The 12606-nt window shown below is 44.8% G+C and overlaps 1 protein-coding gene across 1 annotated transcript; it reads right to left on the bottom strand.

Annotated features, from left to right (window-relative positions):
• Window positions 1-9904: 9904 nt before the first annotated feature.
• LOC143436625 (alpha-1-antitrypsin-related protein-like) lies at window positions 9905-11364 on the bottom strand. The gene is made up of 2 exons (XM_076920893.1): window positions 11010-11364; window positions 9905-10181 (listed from the first exon to the last, which is right to left on the bottom strand). Exons 1-2 carry the CDS (start codon window positions 11213-11215, stop codon window positions 9959-9961), a joined length of 429 nt encoding a protein of 142 aa, XP_076777008.1. The 5' UTR covers window positions 11216-11364; the 3' UTR covers window positions 9905-9958.
• Between the last annotated feature and the right edge of the window lie 1242 nt (window positions 11365-12606).

Here is a 12606-nt window from a genome sequence, read left to right as displayed (position 1 = left end):
GCTCCAGTCCCCAGGTCGGGGTTCAGCAAGAGACGGACTCGAAGAATAGAGACCAGACAGAGTGTGATTCAATCCCGTTTATTCTTCAGTCTCTCTTCCTAGTCCAAGTCTCAAGTCTTGAGTTCCTAGTTCCTAGTTGTACTCAATCTTGTTCCTAGTTGTACTCAATCTCTTCTCTTCCGAGTGTCTAATGTCTACTCCTATTCCTAGTGTCTGAATCTTTGTTACTCCAAATTGTTCTCTCTTTTATATGTCTCACTTTTAAGCCATGCTTGTAAGTTGCACCTTTAATCATGCCCTTAGGTCTTGTCTCTAAATCTGATCTCTACACTTCTAAATCACACTCTTACGTTACACACCTTTAATCTCACACACTCAAGGTATCTAAACCAAGATTATCAGAGTGTGCTCAGCTGTTGTAGGCTCTTGTAATCCAAGTCACATGTCAGGGTATATGGCTCAAGATGGCTGCAAAGCTGATAGCCACTTTCTGCTAAAAGTCGGCTCCCAACAATTGGTAAAATTTAGCAGAGATATCTGAGCATGAAAGAGCTGGGCATCGTGGCAACCGAAGAAGGTTAAGGCCACTCCCTCCGTGAGGTGAGCTGTATTTATAACTGGAGGAAGAAATGACATCAGGCACTCACATCTTACCTTGTATGGACACAGTTTGGTAGATTTCTGCCTAGAATTGGTTACTATCCAGCTGCTGTGATAGGCTGAGGCTGTCACAACTTTACTAGGGTCTCATATGTGTTTACTGAGGTAGGTTCTAGTTTTTTTTATAGCAAGGTCAATCTGAACCACACATACCATCTAAGTATGCTAGTCACTTTTGAGCCAAAGTGAATTCATTCAAGCACTTTTACCTTCTATTCTTCCAGCAAAATGCCCAAGAACATCGTGAAGGGTCACCACTGTGGTCATGGGCTGGACCACCATTTTCTGCAGCCATCCCAAGATTCTGCTGATTATTAGGATAGTATTCATGACTTCATGGTGCCAAGTTAGTTAGACGATGACACTTATTTTTATGTTTTTGCTGTTGCCGTGACATTGAGATCATTTGATATACAGATGACAATGGTGGAATACTATAAATTTACTAAAATTATTATTATTATTATTAGCATATGTTGCATGTGTGTGCATGTGTGTGCTTGTGTATGTCTCTAGGTATGGTGTCAGAGGACAACTTTATGGAGTGGGTCTCTCCTACCTTTATACAGATTCCAGGAATAGCACTTAGGTCACCCATCAGGTTTTACTGTTACCTGCTGAGCCATGTGTCCTACCTATGGAGGTCACACATTTTTGAGTGAGCACAGCACTGTGCCATGCCATCAGACGTAAGAAAGCCTTAGAGCCAGCATGGTTTTCCTGTACTGTGAGGGGAGAGATTTGAAGAAATATAACCGAGGACAGAAGACGTCAGGCTGACTACACATGTCCCAGCCTTTGAGCAATAGGCTTCATGTATCTTATGTCCATGAGATGGAAGCACTAGTCAACATGGGTTGGGCTCTCCAGGGTGTCACCACCGGGGAACACAGCAGTATTTGCTTTTATTCAGTACCATGTGCAGCCCCATGAAGTGCATTGTCTGATTGGCTACAAATTCCAACATTTTTCTTTCTCGTTTTTTTTTTTTTCTTTTTGGCAGTCTCATGTAACTCTGCTGATTTCCAACCCACTATGTAGCTGAGGATATCCTTGAATTCCTAATCCTCTGGCCTCTACCTCCCAAGTGCTAGGGTTACAGACAGATGTACCCTGTCCACCTTTCCCAGCTGTCTTTAAATTTCATATATCCAGTGTTCTGTTACTACCATCATCCAGCTGCTTGGAACCTCAGCGTGCTTAGGAAAGAAAGCTTTGGTAAAGGCATGTGACACCTGATTAAGGACACCATTCTGGAAAGCTGCAAGAGAAACCTATTGAGAAGGAGAGAGAGAGAGAGAGAGAGAGAGAGAGAGAGAGAGAGAGAGAGACTCTTTTACTAGCAAAGTCCCAAATCATGTAGGCCTGGTCTCCTTAACCTTCAGGGATGGAGAAGAGCACCACCTAGTGGTTACTGTGGGTCAAGGCTTTCAAATATGGGGTGTGCAGCCACGAACCTGATCCCACATTTCGTTTCTACAAGTTATTGATCTCACATATTTTTGCAACGAAAGAAACCTAAGACTATAGAGAGATTTTTGTGGTTGTAGTTACTGCAAACACCTAAAGGACTTGGACTTAGCAGGAGTGTTCCTTGTCTCGTTTGCATGCTTGTTTGGGCCAGCTTGGCATAACCCCCACACACCTAATTATTTTGATTTTCTCCTACACTGTGAATCTTTGGTAATGTCTTTCACAGACTGTCACCCTGTGAGGAAATGAAGAGTGTTAGAAAGGCTGGAAATGTAGGAGCTGCTAAGTAGAAAGAGTCATCAAAGCGACAGACTTTGTGATTGGCTCTATGCTGGTTACGAGTTTCACTCCCTTTGCTGTGATAAAATACCCAGACAGAAAGCAATTTAAGGGAGAAAGAGATTGTTTTACCTCACAGTTTCAGACTGCTGTCCATAACTGTGGGGAAGTAAAGGCAGGTGCTTCCAACCACAGTCAAGAGCAGAGAGAAGTGGATGCATGCTTACCTGCTTGCTTGTGCTCAGCTGGGTTTCTCCACTCTGAAATAGTTGAGGGCCCTGTGCATAGGGAATGGTGCTGCTCACAGTGGACCATGTCTTCCCGCCTTTATTAAAATAAGAAAATCCACTACAGACATTCCCCTGGGCCTTCCTCAGTGGGACTCCTTTCAGGGATGATTGTAGGTTGTGTCAAGTTGACAATTACATCTCAGTATTATATGACCTATGTCCTACAAGCCTGTCTTCTTCTTTGAAGACTTTGCATGCCTAACCTCATCTTTATGGTTAATGAGTGTATATTTCTAGTGTCAAATGTGAACCCATACTTTTATGCTCTTAGTTTTAGCTGCAGGACGGGCAGTGAGAAGAAACTGGCAGGCTTATTTCTACCGAGGTCAAAAGACAGTGACCCTCGTATGTAATTTCCAGGAGACCAGCCATGGCGTTCTTGACTGTGAATGGTTTGGTTGGTGTCAGCCAGTGGGCCATGAAAACCTTCTTTTATTTGATGAGAGTAAACCCTTGCACAGTGTACTAATAAAGCCTTATAACATTTAGTCACCAGAATTCAGGAGGGTGGGAGATGCTTGGGCCTTTATTATTTGGAGATGAGCCTTGCAGTAACTATCTCCTAAGGAATTCTAGTACCCAAGGCATGCTTCGAATTGTACCACTAGAGGGCGTCATGTGCAATGGCTCCCTTCTGCCTATCACTGTCACTTCCAGACACTGACAAAAACACAAGTCCTTTAGAGACCACCACTTGCAGAAGTTCTCCCTGTATACCCATCATCTCTTTCTGGATGGGACAAAAGAGACCCAGAACATCTCATTGGTGTTAACACCACCATAGTAAAACAAAACAGAAACCCCCCCGAAAAAACTCAACCAACCAAACAAAAAACACTTACAGCCAAGGTCTTCTTATGTGCAGCCATAAACACTGCTGACAGAATTATAGATGAGCTTCACAGAAACCACACTGATGAGTGCATCCAGGATTCAAATTAACACATCACGCCTCATGGATACCCAGCCTGACCCATAGGAAATGTCTTGCCATTAATCAAAGCCCAACAGAATTGGAGAAGACAGATGCTGTTTAGAAGCGGGCAGACACACAAAGATACAAGGAAGGAAAGGCTAGAGAGCATGGTATTTTCAATGGGATGAAGGAATTTCCCTACCCCAGATTCCTCATCTCAGAGGAATTTAGGCGATCTCTTGAAAATGGAATTCAAAATAATGTTCTCATGATACACAAGAGAATCTGGGGATACAGATGAGAATCCGGATGAACAGTTCAGTGACATAAAGAAATTGTTAAGCTCTGAATGAGAAACTACAGAAGTCATAGATATCACAGAGAAAGCAACAGGTTTTGTAGAGGAAGATGCCAATGTATGTATTTTTAAAAATATTATTGAGAGTAATAACAGCCATCTAAATCAAGCAGAAAAAAGAATGCCTGAACACATATATTATAATTTTTTAGTGTCAAAAATTGAAGGTAGATCTTTCCACATGGTGGGCATGTGCTCTACCCTTGAGATGCACTTCCTAAGACCTGTCTTAGGCACATAAGCCTGACAGGGTTGAAAACCTATAGTCTCATAGCCAATCCTGGCTATTTACTTTGAGAGAAAAGATCTGAGTGGATGGTTTTCAGCTGACATTCATTCTGAAGACAGGACATAAGCCAGGTTCAGAACTAAGTCTTTTAGTTGAGAGAGATGGCAGAGGTTCTATTTAGTTAACAAAAATGATGGACTGGGTATCAGGCCTATCTTGTACTTTAACAATTACAACACGGTAATACAGTTTGTGTTCAATTTATATCTGAGAGAAAAGAGTCTTTTAATTGGACAGAAAGGGGAAGTGTTGTGGGTAGCCCCAGCCTCTTGTTTTCATGGTAGTTCCACTCCTGGGAGGGGCTGCAGAGGAGGAGTGAATCCTGTGAACCTTCTGTCCAATTGAATTTGTAAAATAAAGGCTAGAGCCAGTGATTGGGCAGTAGAAGGGGAGGTGAGGAAAAAGGCTTAGGGGAGGTATCGGAAGAGGAAGTTGCCTGGAGAGAGGCTAGGTAGGTACAGAGAGCCGGAGGAGCCGGAGCCGTTGGAGCCGTTGGTGGAAGGACAAGAAGGAGGAGAAGAACGTGGCTTAGAAAACCGCAGGTTTTAAGGGATCTCATAGCTGGGGAATAGAGTAGTGCAATGGTAAATCTGCCCAATCTAGGCTTGCAGTTTATAATCATAAATATTGAGTTGTGTTTTCCTTGACTGGACTTGTTTGGGTCGGAGATTTAGCACAACATAAGCCAGTTAGGGATTGTGGAGTGAGAGAATCAAAAATAGGTTTATCTGACAAGACTTTTGATACTCTGATATAGAAATATATATTCTCATTATGGTGATACAAGTGAGAGAAGAGACGGATAGAAAACATAATCAAGGGCTGGAGAGATGGCTCAGCGGTTAAGAGCACTGACTGCTCTTCCAGAGGTCCTGAGTTCAATTCCCAGCAACCACATGGTGGCTCACAACCATCTGTAATGAGATCTGATGCCCTCTTCTGGTGTGTCTGAAGACAGCTATAGTGTACTCATAAAATACATAAAACAAATCTTTAAAAAAGAGAAGAAAACGTAATTAATGAGATAGTGCAAACCTCCTGAAGCCTGGGAAAGAAACATAGACTCCAGCTCTAAGGACCTCATAGACTCACAGCTGCACCCACAAGCACGTTCAAAACAAGTTGTTAAAGGTCAGAGGTGAAGAGTCATAAAAGCAGCAAGAAAACAAGTGGGGATGTTTCCTGTAAGGGAGTCTTCCTCAGACTAATAGCAGAAGTCTCAGTGGGAACCTTGTTTGCTGGTCCCCAGAGGATGAAAAGACATTTTCAGACCGCTAAAGGGAAGTAAGCAACCAAAAACCTCCAGACACCTGAGAGAGAACATTGTATCCTCTTCAAAGACTGCAGTCAGAAATGAAGTCCTTAGACAAGCAAACCTACCTAATGCCATGATTTTGTGTGGTCTCACGTCCTCATTACAACCTCACCGCCCTTAGTTTAGGGATTCCAGGGGTGCCTTGTCAGAAAGACACTTGTTCCATGGAGGTGTCAGGAGGAACACCCCGTGATGTAAAACCACCTTATAAGGTTACCAGACAAAGCATACCCCATTCCTGAGTCTGAAAGAACTTTATTGAGTACAAACACATAATGGTTTGATTGCTGGGTGCCTTGAGGCTACTCACGGTCCCACACAGATTCAGGACCAGCCTGAGACACAGTGGGTAGACCCTGCCTTAAGAGTCTTACTGTTTATGATCTACTCATGATGGGTGCTTAAATCTGATTTAAAACACAGGTCACCCTAGGTGGCCTGTTAAAACTTGATTAACAAGAAAACTGTGAATTAAAATTCCCAGAGAGGGGAAAGTACCCGTGTTAGAGATTCCGCAAGACTGATTGCCTGATTAGAGTTTTGTGGCTGTTACAGATCTGGAGGTAAATTACTTTGGGTTATTGTTAGCCTTTTTAGGCTAACATTTCTTGCACACCTCTTTGCTGGGCCTAGTGTTCTTGTGACAAATAGGTTAATACACACACACATACACAGAGAGAGAGCGAGAGCGAGAGAGAGAGAGAGAGAGAGAGAGAGAGAGAGAGAGAGAGAGAGAGAGAGAACATGAAACTGTTTTCATATTGAAATGTCTTTGGGGTAAGTTAACCTGTGTTCCCAGGCACTCACACTTGACTCCAGAATAAACTCCTGTTCCCACTGAAGCGAGAGCTGTGCTACTGTGTTAGTGGTTAGAACAATCTGTGCTTGTAAATCCTCACCCAGTCCCTACCAATGACTGTCAAAAGCTACCGTTTTTCTTCTTTTCTATCATTGTCATGATGTTTAAAGGACAACTTGGGACCCTGGCTACTCCCTAGAAAGTCTCATGTATGAGGGTTAACCCCCTGTACCCTAACAAAACAGTAAAAAAAAAATTCTCAACAAAATATTAGCAAATCAGATTCAAGTTATCTTGAAAAGGAATGATGGGTAAGGAATGATGGGTAACATGACCACAAGGGACTTTAATAAGCTCTTCAAGGATTGCTCAATATACACCTATCACTGAATGTAAGGATCGAAATTATATAACCATCTTGGTATATACAGAAAAAGCATTTGGTGAGTGCTACATCCAGTCCTGACTGTCTTAGGTTACCATTCTATCATATGAAGACTATAACCAAGATAACTCTTATAAAAAGGAAGCATTTCCTTGGAGCTTGCTTACAGTTTCAGAGGTTAGCTTGCTATCATCGTGGCCAGAGCATGGCAGGAGACAGACATGGAACTAGAGAAAATAGCTGGATGCTACATCCTGATCTATGAGCAGAAGAGATACAGGGCCTGGCATGGGCTTTTGAAACCTCAAAGTAGGTGGCTCTGAATGGTCACTCAGAGGCTGCGCCACTTTTTATGGCTAGGGACTATTGTCCTGTATACCCTGACTTGACTCCTCATGACCTGAGGCTACTACCAAACTTTCCCAACTTTGGAAGGGTAAAGAGAAGAGAGAGGAGATCGTTTAGGGGGAGGTTTCTTCCAAGGGAAGGGAGAGAGTGCAGTCTCTGCTTGGAAGGAGCATGTCAAGGTGGGATGGGGGCTGGTACTTTTCAGCCATAAAAAAATTCAGTGGCACTCTGGGAAGTGAAAGCTTGTAGTCTTTGCCAGAGAAACCTCATGAGCCAGCTTAAAGGGTGGGGACCAAGGAGTAAAGTTAGAATAGTCATGAAAATTAGGTCTATCAAGAGGCAATCTAAGGCCCCAAGCATCAGTTATCTGTCAAGCAAATAGTGTTTTTTTGTTGTTGTTGTTCTGTTTGTTTGTTTTTGTTGTGTTTTGGATTTTTTTTTCTTTTTTGGTTGAAGATAATTTTATTTGTATACACCACCAGAGGGCCTGGGTACAACAAAGAGGTAAATTATTTTCTCTGCTTTTGTGAGACTCTGTTTCTTCCCAAATAAGAAGAAGGAGAAGGAGAAGGAAGAGAAATATGAGGAAGAAGAGGAGATATGTTGTTTAGAGTTGTTAGTTGTAGTTTATTATCCAATTCTTTTATAATTTTTTAAGACTTGTGTGGATTTTATTTCAGTTTTAGCTTTTTATTTATTCTTTGTGAATTTCATAACATACACCTTAATCCCACTCATCTCCCTGTCCCTCCATATCCGTCCTCCACCCTTACACCCTTCCCCTGCAAAAAAAGAAAAAAAATCAAAACAAGCTGTAGTATGTCACAGTGTGTCCCACAGTGTACATTTTTGCCCCAACAACTTTACCTATAAATGTTTATTGCAGTGAATCACTGGTCTGGTTTGAGGCCTCTGGCTTCTGCTACACTATCAATACTGAATCCTCATCAAGACTCATGTGTCACAGAGATTCTGCAGCTTTGATTCTGCAGGACTCGCCCCTTCACACACTCCCGCAGTTCACAGATGGGGTGGATGTTGGGGTGGGTCAACTCCAAGCCCTGGATCTGGGCCTGGGTGGCCTCTGCATCAGTCAGTCCACCAGCTCTTCTCCATCTGCACCACCCGGGCCAGCTCTCCTATTATGCCCAGGTGAGGGTGAGACCAGCTCACCAAAGTGCCAGAGACAGCAAGGGGCAGGGCCAGGTCTCCTGTTCTTATGCCCCCACCCTGGCCAGCTCTTCCATGCCCACTCCACCATGACCAGCTCTACTGCAATGCCCATGTAGGCCCACTCTCCTGGTCTCACATCCTCGGGTCTGGCTCTCCTGTGCCAAAGCCAACAGGGCTAGCTCTACGGTACTGCCTAGGTGAGGTATGGGACCTGCTCTCCCTAGTGCCACAGCCAGTAAGGGGCGGGGACAGTTCTTCGGAGCCCCAATCACTGTACAGCCAGAGAGGTGTAGAGCCAGCTCTCCAGCACCCAAGCCAGCAGGGCCAACTCTTCTGCAGTGTCCAGGTGAGAGGTGGGACAAGGTGATTCTGGAACATGGGAGGACCTGCTTTTCCTACCCTTTCTAAGGACCTTCTAGATTCATCCATACACAAAAGATACGTGACTAGAGAAGACAGAGGAAATGGCTTTGTTGCCCAGTGGTCTGATTGACTTGAGAAGGAGAAAAAGGCTAAGACCCAGAGACCTTTCTGTTCATTAGAGGATTTGTGAGTCCCTTTTGGCACAGAAGAAATGACAGTGACAGAGGCTGGAGCCCTGCTCCAGGCCTGAAGAGAAAGAGTTCTACCAACTATTTCCTCCAGCCATTCTCAGGAAGGTCCTGGTGAGATGGGGAGGCCAGGCCCAGTGAGGTGACACAGTGCAACCAGAAGGGGACATGGCCCTCTCCCTTCAGGGCTGGAGATGGGACATCATGGGGATCTCCTAAACACAGATGCAGGAGACACTGCGATGCACTGTGACCTGAAGACCCCACATACCTCAGGGGACAGAGGAAGACACAGACACCCCAAGAAGAGGGATATGCTTGTCAGGCATGGTTGTGTTTAATGTCAGCAAGAAGGGGACACGGCTGGAACAGGGTGGTGAGGGTGACTGGAACTTGAAATCAATCATTTGTTGTGGGATTGATCACTTTTCCCACAAAGAGGGGGCAATTGGTGTATTCATCCTTAATGACAAATATGAAGGGCCTGTTGAAGTGGATAGATAAGTTTTGAGGCGAGTCCCTCTTACTCCAGCTGGTGTTCCATGCAGGTTCCGTCACTTCATCTCTGAAGGTCAGTACAGCCTTGTGCACAGCCTAGAGGGAGAAGCCGAGGTAGGTTGGAGGAGCGTTGTACCCAACCCAGCCTGAAGCCAGGCCCCATGTGTAAGCCTCATCCATGGAAAGCCTCACTATGGTTATCCCCTACCCGTGATCCCCTCAACCTCAACCCCAGTGGTCAGTAGAAGCCTTTCCCTCTGTGTTCCTCCCCATCACAGTAAGACTGTTCTCCTTTCGCCTCGGCTCCTTTCCTGAACCACACCTCTTATAGCTATAGGTGTGGCTGTCAGCTTCAGAGGGGCCCTATAAATATGTTCCCTTTCCTGTGTGTGCTGGGACAAAAGTTTCGAAGGTGATCTGAACCAATGCCTTTCTATATGAATGTAGGTAAGTCGAGTCCCAGGGAATTAACAGCCCTGGACAAATATAAAATTAAGAGTCACCATGTCCCATTCAAGGCGATCCTTATGGGAGCTTAGATTCCTTATCCAGTGTTTGCTCTCTGCATTCTCCAAGATGCATCTGTAGAGTCTGTGAGAACAACCGTGTCTCGGTTCCTCAGCCTCACGTCTCATCTGTCCTCACATTCTGTCCGACCCTCCTGACAGCTGCGATACTGCCATTGCAATGTAATCTCACCTTGTCGAGCTTCAGGGGAGCATCCTGTGTGACCCCTGAGAGGTCAGCCTCCTTGCTGGAGATCTCGGTGATGCCCAGGGTGCTCAGGATGGTCTTCAGATCATACGTTGTGGTTATAGACAATCTGGGAAAGTACAAATCTGCAGTCCTGATGTGTAGGAAAATATGAAGGAGTTACTGCTGTGATGGCATCAACAAGTATATTGTTTTGTCCTGGCAGCTGTTCCCCAACCTCACCCAGGAAGTCCTGCAGACTTGTGTGTGACTCCCTGGGCTGCCGCTCAGTGTCCAGTTTCCATAGGCAAGGCAAAGAACATGGAGGGTCTATGCTAAGGGAACAGACCAGGTCCAGGCTTGTTACAGGCCATCCCCTCCTTGCTTGACTCAGATTTCTGCTGGGTGCTGGGCCTCAGCAGATGTTGGCCGAGAGGTAAGACAGAACCCCTGTCAACAGTTTACCTCAGGCCCAGCCATGGAAGAGCAGGACATGGAGCTCCTGACTAATGCACAGGCTTAGTGATCTGGAGCAGGAGAGGGATATTGTTGGCTTTCTAGGACCCAGAAAACCTCACTGGAGACTGATGGGAGCAGAGCCTTCTATACTCATGCTCCCTGTGGCTGGCTCTTTCCTGGTCTAGGCCCTTCCTCTCTTGTCACCTATAAACTCTTCACCTTGACCTCCACTCCTGACTGAGGTTGAGGACTGAGACCTGTCTCTTTGGTTTTGGTTCAGCCATTACATATGCGGTCGTTGAAAACCCTGTGCTGGCTCTGGATGCTGAGGAGAGAGTGTGTCCGTGCCAAGGAGAAGATGTTATGCTGGGCATCGTTTGATCTCTGAGCCTGTCCTACACTGCAGGAATGAGTGTTGTGCCTCTCTATAAGCTCTAGTTGATGGATGGGGGCCAGTCTTGAAGGACCCCAGTCATGTCATGGCTCAGAGGCAGTGTCTGGCTTCCTGGGGTGGGGAAATCACCTTAAGTCAATGAGCTGTAAAATATTTTCAAAGTGTCTTTGATTCAAGGTTTCCTCCAGCTCCCACATCTTCCCTTGGTCAGGCAACATGAAGAAGGCAGTAGCATCGCCCATATAATGCTGTACCATCACCCAGCTGGACAGAGCCAACTCTCGATACAAGAAAAATTGACCCCTCCGATGGGTCATGGGCACTTTCACGGTCATGTCCGAGTTCACATAGAAGTCCTGTTCTGCAATGTATTCAACCTCGAAATCGTTATACCATTTGCCTGGAGAGAAAAGAAGGGAGGGGCATATCAGCCGGTGGTGGCGTCAAGTCTTGTGAGACTAAGTCTTGTGAGACGCTCTCTTTTTCCTGGCAAAGTGATGTTCAATCACTTTCAGATTCTTTTCAGATAACATTTGAGGCAGACCAGCCAGAAGAAAGTGCTCCAGAGGAAGAGATTTAGTGTTCATGGTAAGCTAGCCCTGTATTTAGGATAATGGGGGACCTTTCAGCCGCTTGAGTCATGTCTTACATACAGGGATTTTCCCCATTCCTCATTTATAACATTGGCTGTGTATAAATAAACCTCGTCACATTGATAAAGGCAAAGGAGTTGCTGTTTTTTTTTTTTTTTTTTTTTTTTTTTTTTTTTTTTTTTTTTTTTTTTCTGGTATCCACACTAAATATGGTAAAGGTGCTTACCTCCGAAGACATAGACTGTGATGAAAACGAGACCCTTGTTAGGGCACTTCACTTCTGGGAGGTTGAGGGATATCTGTTGTAAAGGACTGTCAGGGTGAATGCTTACTTCTAGGAGGGTGGCAGGGTGCACTGTTTTGAGGACCACTCAGTCCATGGGGGGTAGTTTCTGCCAGGCTGAGAGTGATATCTGTCACAACTTGTGACTCCTAGTAGGGACTTGGGAGTTGGTGGCCCTGTGAATACTATCCTGGAGTGCTGCCTGGGTTGGAGAACATTTGTTTTCTGCTCCCCGGTTCCTCCTTACAGCCTCTTACCATCGTCTGCACATCCTGACTTAGGTTTATCACCATATTCGTCCTAATTCAGTGTTTTTTGTTTTTTTGAGAACTTTTTCTCCTTTTACTTCATCCCTTGTGGTCTGGACAGCGTCCGTTTTCATATTCTAGAGTCCTGAGTTTTAACTAGAATAAAAAAGAAGAAGCAAAGGTACATCCTTGTGGGGGGTGGGGTGGCGACATCTGTGGGTTAACTGTCTGTGTTGATGCCAAGGCTGGGGAAATTCCTTCCATGTCATGCTTGGAGGGCTCCTTGATTTGTAAAGTCTCACTTGACCTTTGGGTCTCTCACAGTCTTTAGACTATCTTCTCTGATGGTGGGGATAGGGATGGGGGCTTTCTCAGGCTGAACAGCCACAGAAAACACTCATTGCTTTATTTGTTGAAGGAGTTGGTCTGAAGGAGAATCAAGTTACATCAAGGACCTCCCTAGACAGGCCTGCCCAACAGGGAGGCCATAATTTTTATATATATATATATATATATATATATATATATATATATATATATATATCCAATTAAACAAAATGGTGTTTGAATCTGGGGTGTTCTATTTTCATGGATGTTTGACT

This window comes from Arvicanthis niloticus, chromosome 23 (genome assembly GCF_011762505.2).
Source record: "Arvicanthis niloticus isolate mArvNil1 chromosome 23, mArvNil1.pat.X, whole genome shotgun sequence".
Classification (NCBI taxonomy): domain Eukaryota; kingdom Metazoa; phylum Chordata; class Mammalia; order Rodentia; family Muridae; genus Arvicanthis; species Arvicanthis niloticus.
Note: the sequence above shows the minus strand (reverse complement) of the source record. Positions and strands in the feature narration are given on the sequence as shown.